Consider the following 11,106-nt stretch of genomic DNA (forward strand, 5'->3'; position numbering starts at 1 on the left):
CACAATGTCACACAACTACCAAGCTTCCAGTATCCACTCTTGTCCTGGGTGTAGCATCAGTGTCCTACACTGCCTCATATCTTATAAAGGCCTTGCAGTAACTGACAGTCCCTGCAGGGTTGGGCTTGTTGTATGCTTCATGGTTACTTGGATCACCTTAGTTATTTCAAAGTGGTCACGTTACGTTTGAGACTCTCAAATCTGAATGGTTTGACTCATATAAGAAGAAGTCAAAATTACTTTAAATTTTACTTACAGACTCTTCATGGTATGGCAGTTACATTTGACTCATGTTTATTCCAATTACTTAATTTGAATCTTCCAGCCTCCATATATGGGAAGTTTATAAAAATGGTTTTCTGCAGTGACAACACTATGTTTACTCTTAAAGCCAATATGTGGTCACAGTGTACACTGGAGAGGTGTTGTTCTGATGTAAGATGTTGTGCCCTTAGAAAAGGTATACTACCTTAATATCCTTTGTTGTACCAGTGGCAGGCAGGAACAACGCACTTGTCATGGATGAAAATATTAAATGATTAACACACGGGCTTCCCTGTTGTGTGTCTCAGAAGGAGGGGTCATGGAGATTGCAAGTTAGAAAGTGGCCCTTGTGAAGTCTTGTAAGTTTGCATACACAGATTGAAATGACATGACAGGATTCTAGTCAAGTCTTTGCAATGTGCACAGAAAGTTCCACAGTGTGTCAGGCCCATAGCCGCAACATCCATGTCACCGGAGTTTCCAGCACAAGACTGGGACTGCCTCCCTCGTTACAACGATACATTCCCACCCAAAGTGAATGCTCAAAATATTACTCCCCATGAGCTTTCTTCGAGATTGTACAAGTAATCTTCGGCACTTTGCTCAATAACAAATATGCACCTATACTAAATCTCTGACCTGTGTGGGTTCAAGTAGAAACGAAATATTTCCAAATAGCCTTCCAAATAGCCGTAACTTGTGCATCTTCTCAGCCCATAGCAGCCAGACATGACATGAATATATAAGTCAAATATTGAAAAGGAAGACTGTTCTTTCTTCCAATTGAATGCAAAATTCCTGATAGTTACATTGAAGTCTTCAAATTACAGTAACTAATATATTAAGATGTGTCACATTGGAGAATTAAAAAGAAAACTGTAGATCTAGTGAACACAAAACTTATAATTAGATGGAAAAAAAATGCTAACCGATTCCTGAATGATTCCATGTATCAGGATTCATAGAGACAGGTTATACTTTCAAGAGCAATATAGAGTAACCCGGTACACTTCCCCAAGTCTGCTGACTTTATGGTGAGAGCTCTTCAGACTTGTGCAAGAATTTATTTCCACAATGACTTGAAAATGTGAAATCAAGCTCTCTATACATAAAAATATGTATCTTTTATGGAGTACTTGTGACATTTTGTTGATTTCTTATTTTTCTTCTTTATTGTTCACTGTGCATGACCTTACCCTTGTTGTGGGGGTATAAAATATAAAATTTCTACGATTGATTGAAAATAAATTGCCTTTATAACAAATAAGAACAGTTCGTAGTCAACTTTATAAAATAACTTGTGGTCATGAAGTTCTCTTTCTAAGTATTTCATAAGTATATATTCACTTTTTTATTTTTTTTTCAAGCTCAAGTCTTGCCACATTGTTCTGAATACAAGTACATCAAAGCAGATTGTTGATGTAGTCAAATAAACCAAATTTGTCATTATCCTCAGACTTCCCTGTGTTACATGGTGCCAGGTGCTTTTACTACTCTTAGGGCCACCACTGGGCAAATTTTGAAGTGGTGAGGGGTTGAACTGTTACTCTTGTGAAAGAGAGTTTTCAGCCATATTACTGTACATTGGCCTATGTGCCTCTCTGTCTCTCTCTCTCTCTCTATGTAAGGATATTAATAATAATAATACATTGTATCACCTCTGAATGTTCAGTTTACTCAAAAACATTTTGTCTGAAGCAAAAATACTTGTACATAGATAAACACAGTCTTTCTTTTTCTCTCTCTCGAGCACACACAATTCTTTATACCTACTGTATTTGTCTCTGTGTTGTAGTTTTGCAATGTTGAATCAAATGCAGCAGGGTTTTGTTGGAGTGTATTTTTCTATCTGTATTTTGCATGCTTATCCAATATTTCAACACCTAAAGTTTGTTAACAGGTTCTGTATGTGCTTTTGGGTGTTCCACTCCACAAGGATATTGTTGAAACTGTGAACATTCTAATGAAATGATATTGCACCTTGCTTGTATTTTGCTGTTGTATATGTTGTTGATCCATGCATTAGATGATACCAAAGCTTTAAGGAATCATGGCTTTATTATGGAGGTGGAGTGAGAATGGAAGTAACAGTATACTCCATTTCTCAGGTTGTGTGAATGTGAAAGTTGTTTTTTGGAACTTGCCACTCTGGCAAAATTTTAAGTAATATATTACAAATTATAAAACATATGTACTGTAATACAAAGATTGTCAATTACAAAGTTTCAAGGAGTGTTTTTGTCTCCAGTTTTGTTTTTTTAACCCAGTGCAGGTACACGTTTACTTAAATCTGTAATACTACAATCTGCAGTGTAAAAACATGAGAGTCTGTTCGACTGTACTTTCTTTTTTTTTTTCCCCCAACCAATCTGCAGAAGATATTCATCAGATGTTCTTTTAACTTCATAGGGTGAGAAAATAGAAAGAACTGAATTTTGAAAAAAGCAGTTGTGTTAATAGTGTACTTTTGGACCCAGCAATGTTGGAGAACAGAGAGTATCCACAGATGAAGTATAGTTGAAGTGGAAGAACTAGTCGCAACAGATGGTGAAAGTCCTTGAACAATCCTTGACCATACAATAACAGTAAATACCTGTTGTTGTTTGAGAGTTTGTTGATTTGACCTTAATGCTGAATTATTTTTCAACTGTGGAATCTTGTTTTGACAGATGCTTGATCCACTGAGGCAGCTGTTAAGTCAGGCTGATCTATATTTAACTCTTGATGTATTATTAATTTATTAGAATGGACAGGCTACACACATTGGATGCTCAGGTGTTTCAAACAAAGGGACTCTGTTGAGTTATTGAAGTTAACTGTTAAAGCATTCTGTACCATACAAGCTTATGTTGTTTGTATGTTTTAAAGCGTCATGAATATGAACAATGTTATACCACTCTCAGATATTTCTTTTTATAAATTTATTGATTCCAGCTATGTTAGCACATCATCCTGCTTGTCATTCAATGGCGCTCTGCAAAAAGCAAGTGTCATCAGGGACATCTGATTTTGCCCTTTGGAAATATACACGGGCAACAGTTTAAGAATTATTTTTGCATGTTTATTTATAATAGGGTGTGAGCCGAGTGTCTAAAGAAAAGAATGTTTTTCTTTACAAGAGGACAATGTTGGGTTCCACCTTTTTACTTTTGTCAGCAAAAGACATAGTTAACGTTTTTGGTTAATAATAAATAGCATTGTATAGCCCATTATATCCCACTCGACAGCAAGCTCTGCCATACTGCCATAAACTGACAAAACAACTTTTTTTTTCTTCACGGCAGTTTTTTTTTTTTTAAGTTTTTTTGTCAGCGTAACCCGTTAAAAATAGAATGATTCTCCTAAATTTGAATTTATTCAAAAACTTCTCATTCACTTTTATTTTTTTCACTCAAGTAAGGTTACTGATCAGACTTTCGATTTAGCCAACAAAAAATTTTGGCGCCAAAATTTTAAAAAGGCATTTTGTCAGCTTACGGCAGCATACTCTCTGCACTTTACACTATATTATTACTCCAGCAGACCATAGAACACTCAGAAACATTCTCAGCTTCCCGGGAAGCATACACTGCAAGCAACCTATTAACAGCTAACTGTTTATAGCTGGGTACCCATTCCCACCCGCATGAAGAGGAAAATTTGTGTAAAATGCCTTTCCCAAGGACATAACGTCAGGCCTCTGACGGGGTACAAGCCCACGACCATACGGTTGGAAGTCTGAGAGCCTAACCACTAGGCCACCAACGCCATGATTATTGCTTTAGAGTTTCAACATGTCGAGTTGAGTTTTATGATGAGACAATGAAAAAAGAAAAATTTAGAATCTCAATGAGATGTAGAATCTATTAAAACATAAACGTTTGACATGCTGCTAGTGGCTTCATTGTGTGTAGTTTTGTTGTTTATATATAGCCAAATAATGTAATATAGAGATTCAGTCTGGTCTTAGTGAGTTCAACTATCTTGTCTGGCAATAAAATTGTTACCTATAGTCTAGGAGTACCTCCATCTATAACCAGGGCATTATCCTCCATACAAAAAAATGGACGTATGTTGACATTGATGTGAATTATATTTCCAAACTTCAGCTGCACTTTAAACTTGAAAAGATATGGAAGAAGGCTGATTGTGTTTTCTAACACATAATCAAAACAAGACATCTCAGGTCACATAATGCTTGTTAGTTTTGTGGAAAACAGACTGTGTTATAAATGTGCTACATATTGTTTTGTTTTTTTCTCTGGTTGTTCAATCCATATTGTGAGTTTGTTTCCCCTCAGTGCGTTGACACATTCATGTTGATAGTACCACTGTTTTGACTGTTTTATGATTAAACATGTACTAAAATTTGTTACAATAAAGGTACGCTTGTAAGAGTATGTCTTTGGAAAAATATTTTGTCTTTTCCAATTCATTTCTTTGTGTTGTCATGATTTTCAAGTTAGTCTACATCATTATTATATTATATTATAACCTACAAAAGCGGGTCGTTGGCGGGTGCTCTGGTGTGGTTTGCTCCTTTTTTCCTGTCAAACATCTGTCATCCTTATCTTTCCTCCTTCTTTTTTGTGTTTGTTACTGTCTTGTAACACCTAATCTTCGGCACTTATATGACCTTATTGTGTTGCAAGTGTCGTAAAACTCTAAAACTAAAACTAACCTGCAAAGAACTAAAAACTTAAACTGATGAGAAACAACTTAGTGACATCATTTTGCTTTGCAAAGCTGATTAGCTACTAATTTTAATGGATTGTGATTTTTAAGGACATGGTAAAGTTATTTTAGGAACATCATTGTTAAATCAAGCCCTTGAATCCAGTTAAAAATTTGACAAAGGAGAAACCACCCTGTTGGACAATTTTTGAAAGGGTCTTTTTTTTTTGTCACAACACCTCATGTCCATTTAAAAACAAATTACTGAATGAATATTACTGAAAAACGTTGATCAAAGGCCCAAAAAATGTAAATTTGCAGTTTCCAAGCTTCGGAAGTCATCAAACTTTGGTGTCCAATTTCTAGTTAAAAATTTTATTCTGACACCAGGCAATTCCCACTTCCTTCAAATATGTTATCTCAACTTTTATTTAAGATAAATGGGTATTATTTTTTGGGGGGTCAAAAGCAAGACATATGAACAAGCTTTAAGGTGATACCAATAACCCAACATGCCCAAAATTAGGCAAGAGCCAGATTCCATCACGTCGTGACACGCTTATTCTATACTGGTCATGATGTGCGTACACCACACCATAGAAATATACGATCATTTGAGGAGGCAGGATAAGCAAAGATATTATCTTTTGGTTAAGAGAAAAGAAAAATTGTTCAACTTCTGTCAAAAGGAAATACACCTCGATTGGTTTTTCTGCTGTAAATTTCCAAACAATACGTGTCATTCTTCACCTCAACATAACAGATACTGAAATTGTTCTAAATTGAACTCTTTTTTTATATATTCAAATCTCCACCGAAGCACAAAAATGAAAATCAAATAGGAAATATGTCAAGATTCATTAGTTATTACATCCAGTACCAACAAAGACAGTTGCCAACTTCTACTGCCAAATTTTAAAACTCTCATTTTAATTTATTTTAAAGAAACAACAGAAGACAAATACTAAACAACTTTTTTCATTTTTATCAAATTCAGAAGACTTTATTTCTTGAATTATTAAAAATGCAATCTTACAAAGCTTGTTTATATTCAATGTAATTACAAAGCAGACATTTTGATCTGCATAAATAATACTAATGCATGTACCCAACACATTCAAGTATAAGAAACGGCACATGCTCACAGGAGTAATACAGTTGAACCTCCTTTATCGGCCACCTGTATAAGACAATCACATGTACAAACAATCTTTTCTCATTTCCTCCCTTGTATATTTTTTTACAATATTATAGTGACACCTGTTTAAGATGGACACTCCACAAGGGTGGTTGTCTTAGACAGTTTCGACTGTATTTTGAAATATTGCGGTTTTTGACATAAGAACTCCAACTGAAATTTCAAGTTGCTACCACTGACTTGTAAGATAGAACCCTGGGAAATTTTTAGAAACCATGTCAAATTTTCTAGGTACAAGTGACTAATTCTTCTGAGAAGAGATAACACAAATTAATCATGTAGGGAATGAGAATTACTCAAAGATTAAAACAGATTTCTTCACACGAGTCAATCATCGAATTCTCTGTCAACGCACAAACTTCAAAGCTTTTTATTACAATCTTAATCTGAAAACAGAAAAGGCTGATATAGATGTTAAAAACAGCCACATCATCCTCGCACCTATTCCAAAATTCTTGAATAACAATCGATCCCATAACAAATTAACAATTGAAGAGCTCGGAATAACTCCCTTAGAAAAATATCACAATCATAATATTAAAACCAAGTAGACCATCAAATAAATATCTGCATTGACCTTGTTAAGACTCCACTTCATATCAACAACTAATCTCACCCGTGTGTACATTACCAGTAATTTAGGGCAAGAAACAAAGTAATAAACAATCCATGTACTTCCCAATCAATATTGAGATAACAATATAATCACAATCCATGATAACAATCAACATTGGGGTATACGACGGTCAAGACAAAGTCATCTGATCATCAGAATATCTTTGTAAGAGCTCACCATGCATTGAGCACATCTTTGCCCTTCACCAAGCGGCTCTTCAGTCTCCAAATGTCCTGAAGAAGTGAAAAAAAAAGGATGGAAGTATAAGATCATTAGTCGAGCGTGGAATACCCAAAGAATAAATACTTGCTATTAAAGACCTAGTCTGAAAGGCTAGAAATTTTCTCCAAATCTTTAAATCCTCTGTTGTTTATTTGACACTGAAGTGGAAATTTACATTCCTTTCAACACAAAGTGGGTAAAAGAGGGATGGTAACTGGTTAGACAGAATTTTAAACGAGACACCCACCTTAAAAATTAGGACAATCCAAGGAGAAAAATGGAGAACATGCATATCAAATATCTTGAACGTAAAGGAATTGAACTCATGTCTTTAACAAATAAGACAACCAGCACCTCAGTTTTACTAAACACTGATGAATATAAAAAATAAAAGATTAATATAGACTGATACAAAGTTCCACTTTACATTGGCAACCTTGGCCTTACTTATGGATCAAATTCTCTCACACAGTTATAACCAGTGGAAAAACAAAATTCTGAGTTCCAAAGTCCAAATGCTTCTGTGTACACAGGTTTGAGTATGTAGTACTGAATCAAGATAAAGTTCCTACACTGATAATAATATATGTAGCTAGATCTAGTTGAATTCTTTTCTCACCGTTTGAAAGTAACAGGCCTATATTCATTTAAAAAACATTCCTACCCTTTATAAAAGTCAAGATTGATGCAGGAAGTTTTCGAAGCTTGATATCACAATACTATTTTTACCAACATCAGCCCCATTTTGTCATTTGCAAATCCTAACCTTTTACTTGCCTTATTTATTCTTGTTGTTGTGTACAAAGAACTATGATAGGCCTCTCCTGTTTTAAGGCCTGTAACTGTCACTACAACTTAAATTGCGACTACTGAAATAATGATTACAGTTACCTTTAATAAATCACAAACGAGAACTTGAAAACAACCACCCCCCCAAAAACCACTCACACTACAGGCACACATTCCCCAAAATGGCTTACCTCCAGTTTTAAGTCAACATCCTTTCCTGTCCTTTTCTTTGCAAGCTCCAGTACCTCATCAGCAATAATTTTCTGTTCAGGATCAAGCTCATCCACATAATAACAATGGCCACTTGCATAGTGACAAGAGATGGACTGAGGAAGTGAGGTCCAGGTCATCATTTATTTAAGTAATGGCATAGAAAAAAACCGTCACACCTTGCATGTGTTGATATAATCAATGTAAAAATATGCTGGCCTAAAGGAGTAAAGGTCTTTTTGTTCAAAAGCAAAGTATGGCACATGATGTCACAAATCCTCTAGAACTTTCGACCAGGCGAGGTAGTGCAACACAAATAGGTCATATAAGCGCCGAAGATTAGGTGTTACTAGAGAGTAACATACAAAGACAAAAAGGAGGAGAGATGAGGACGACAGTTGTTTGATAGGAAAGAAGAGAGATGAGGATGACAGTTGTTTGATAAGAAAGAAGGAGCAAATCACACCAGAGCACCTACAATCACCCACTCAGATCTTTTGCTAGCAAAACGAAAAGCTAATTTGTATAAACCTTATCTGAAACTTTTAAATGGCCAAAAACAAAACCATTATTTCTTCATTTATCTGAATGAGACATTTAAAATAAACAAAGTAATTTATTATCTTTATCTAGCAATGTAAAAAAGGTTCAACTGAACACTATTGAGAAAAGAAAACCTCGAGCGTTTGAATTTCGAAAGTAAAAGTCAATGCATCAAAACCATGGAACTCTGAGTTCCCTTTGATACTTAGCTTTTCCGAGCCAGCGGCCATCTGGGATCTAGCGATTCGGCCTGACATTCCCTCTGATAAAAATCATACCTTGATCACTATTATCATTTATCTTGGATTTCAGTCTTTTATTAGTAGAGCTCACCTTGCGGAATCCAGTGGTCCTGTTGGTGCCCGATCCGTGAATGAGGAGCGGGTGGAAGAAGACAGTGTCTCCCTCCTCCATGTCCAGGTGCACCCGGTCCTGGCTGGGGTCGTAGTCCTGGATGCCGTGATACATCTTGTTCACACCACCCTGGCCGCAGGAAGAGAGGATAATTATATTATAGTAGTTGAAATTTTTGGGATACCTAAATACACATAAAGGTCTTAAATATTTAGCTCTCATTGGCAACATTGAAGGCAAACGAGGCAGGGGTAGGCCCAGAGCAACCTACTTTGAGAGCTAACACAAATGGGTAACCGGGGAAACATCAGGGTAACATAGCTTTTTTGAGAGCATCCGAGCAAAAGAACTAAAGGAGAACCATGATCATCGATGTCTGCCGCAGATCTGGCTCTTGATGACGAGTTAAAACTGTCAAAGACTGCCTTCCATTGTTGAGGAGAAAAGTGGTTGTCTTAGATGACAGATGGATGTCTTGGACAGTGTATATATATATTTTTTTAAGAATCGCAAAGGGGGAAGTGGGAAGCAGTTTTTTGTACAGGTGATTGTCTTGGACAGGTCTCAATTAAATACTTGTATAACTCCATAATGCATCTACATTGAAAAACCTGGAATAAAAAGAGGGCTCTCTAGTCAAGTAGTCTGAGAACACAAGTTCTCCAAAATAGTCGAGCAACCAGGGAGAAGACAGCTTTTTAAAAAGGAAGTCAGCTGCAGTATTCACTTGAGAAACAGATTGATCAAGTGAATAGACAACTGTACACTGCATTAACCTAAAATAGCCCTGCTAATGTAGGAAATTGTTAAAAAGTATTAAGTTATGTTTCATGGTTATATCATGCACCTCATTGCGAAAAAACATCTTGACATAGAAAAGTGACGTCTAATTTCTTTTTTCTGCCTCTACTCGTAGAAAACAAGCTATCAGAAGTGACTAACCTCCCATTTTGGGTACTCATGGGTGAGAAGATGTCCCTTGTGCGAGCCTGGAACCACCACCAAGCATCCGTTTTCTCGGTTGATCTTTTGCATGGCTGTCCAAGAACACACAATCCGCTCAGCAGGACGGAAGGGGAAGTAATGGAGGTCCTGGTGCATGGGGTGGCGGGAGGTCATCTTACCTGGCACAAGACAATGGAGAACCAGTGTAGGTTGGAAATGGCTTGTAAAGCAGAAGACTTTTTAAAAATTGCAAACTCATTGAATGATAACTAAACCCATATCGTGCTTTGTCCAGAACTGTTCCAAACCTGCCGAGATCCTGTAAGTGTTATTTGTCTGAAACTGTTCTGTGAATAGTTCAAAGTACCTCAAGAGTTTTTAAATGGAGATAATTTCAGAAATGTATTTTTCCAAAGTTTTGCCAGTGATCTCCCCTTTCTATTTCCATCTGCTTTGCTATAAAGAAGCAAGTTATTATTAACTTATATAAATTAACAGATGAGGTTGGTTAATTCCTGTCAATCTCTTTTTCACCCAGCAGTACTTGCCCCTCAAGGGGCTCTAGTTCAATCTAAGAGGAAGACAGCTTGAAGAGTGAAAGTGTCTTGCCATATTATGTAACCAGTGAAAAATTGGGCCAAAGTCTGGATTTAGGTTGACTTTAGAGGCTTGATTCACAATATACCAGCAGTAAAACGTTTGTTCATAGCAGCGATTCCAAGCCGTATATCTCATGTTGTCTAATTTAGTCAGCAAGTTTGTTTAAATCTTTCGTATAATGGTAGCTTGTACCATAAAGTTTGAAGTTTTAATGAAGAATTCATATTAATTATAATTATTTCATATATTCATGACATGAAATTCTGTTCAGAAGACTGAAAGAAGAAGAAGAAATTTAGCTCGTCAGATTATTTTGTAACACCTCTTGAAATCTGCAATGTTATAAAATGGCGACTGGAAAAGACAGGCTGAAAAGGAAAACCAATCTAAAAAAAAAACATTCGTAATACGAGGATCGTTCCACGGAAAACCGGAAAAGGTCCATAAAAGCTACAATCTTTGTCCTTTTATAATAATAATGTACCACATCATACCTCAACATGAGCTTTATTTCTCAATGTAATCACCATCCCGCTGGACGCATTTTTCCCATTGCTGGATCTGGGAGAAGACACCCTCCCTGAAGAATTTTTCGTCAAAGGATGTAGGGGGAAGCCATCTTTAGAGAACTGTTGTTCGTTTGGTTTGTACGATGCTCATGGTGCTCAATCGGGAAATTCCCAAATGATTGTTTAACAAGTGTGTGTTTACA

The 11,106-nt window shown here is 36.3% G+C and overlaps 1 protein-coding gene across 1 annotated transcript in view; it reads right to left on the reverse strand.

Moving 5' to 3' along the window:
- Positions 1-5,890: 5,890 nt before the first annotated feature.
- The window catches only part of LOC101862329 (phytanoyl-CoA dioxygenase, peroxisomal), a 12,623-nt gene continuing 7,407 nt past the window's right edge, over positions 5,891-11,106 (reverse strand). Inside the window, exons 5-8 of the mRNA XM_005092235.3 lie at positions 9,792-9,973; positions 8,829-8,978; positions 7,934-8,068; positions 5,891-6,964 (exon numbers count right to left, since the gene is read on the reverse strand). Of these exons, the coding sequence (XP_005092292.1) occupies positions 6,905-6,964; positions 7,934-8,068; positions 8,829-8,978; positions 9,792-9,973 (527 nt within the window). The 3' untranslated portion in view covers positions 5,891-6,904. The remainder of the gene's footprint in view (positions 6,965-7,933; positions 8,069-8,828; positions 8,979-9,791; positions 9,974-11,106) is intronic.

This window comes from Aplysia californica, unplaced genomic scaffold (genome assembly GCF_000002075.1).
Source record: "Aplysia californica isolate F4 #8 unplaced genomic scaffold, AplCal3.0 scaffold00043, whole genome shotgun sequence".
NCBI lineage: Eukaryota > Metazoa > Mollusca > Gastropoda > Aplysiida > Aplysiidae > Aplysia > Aplysia californica.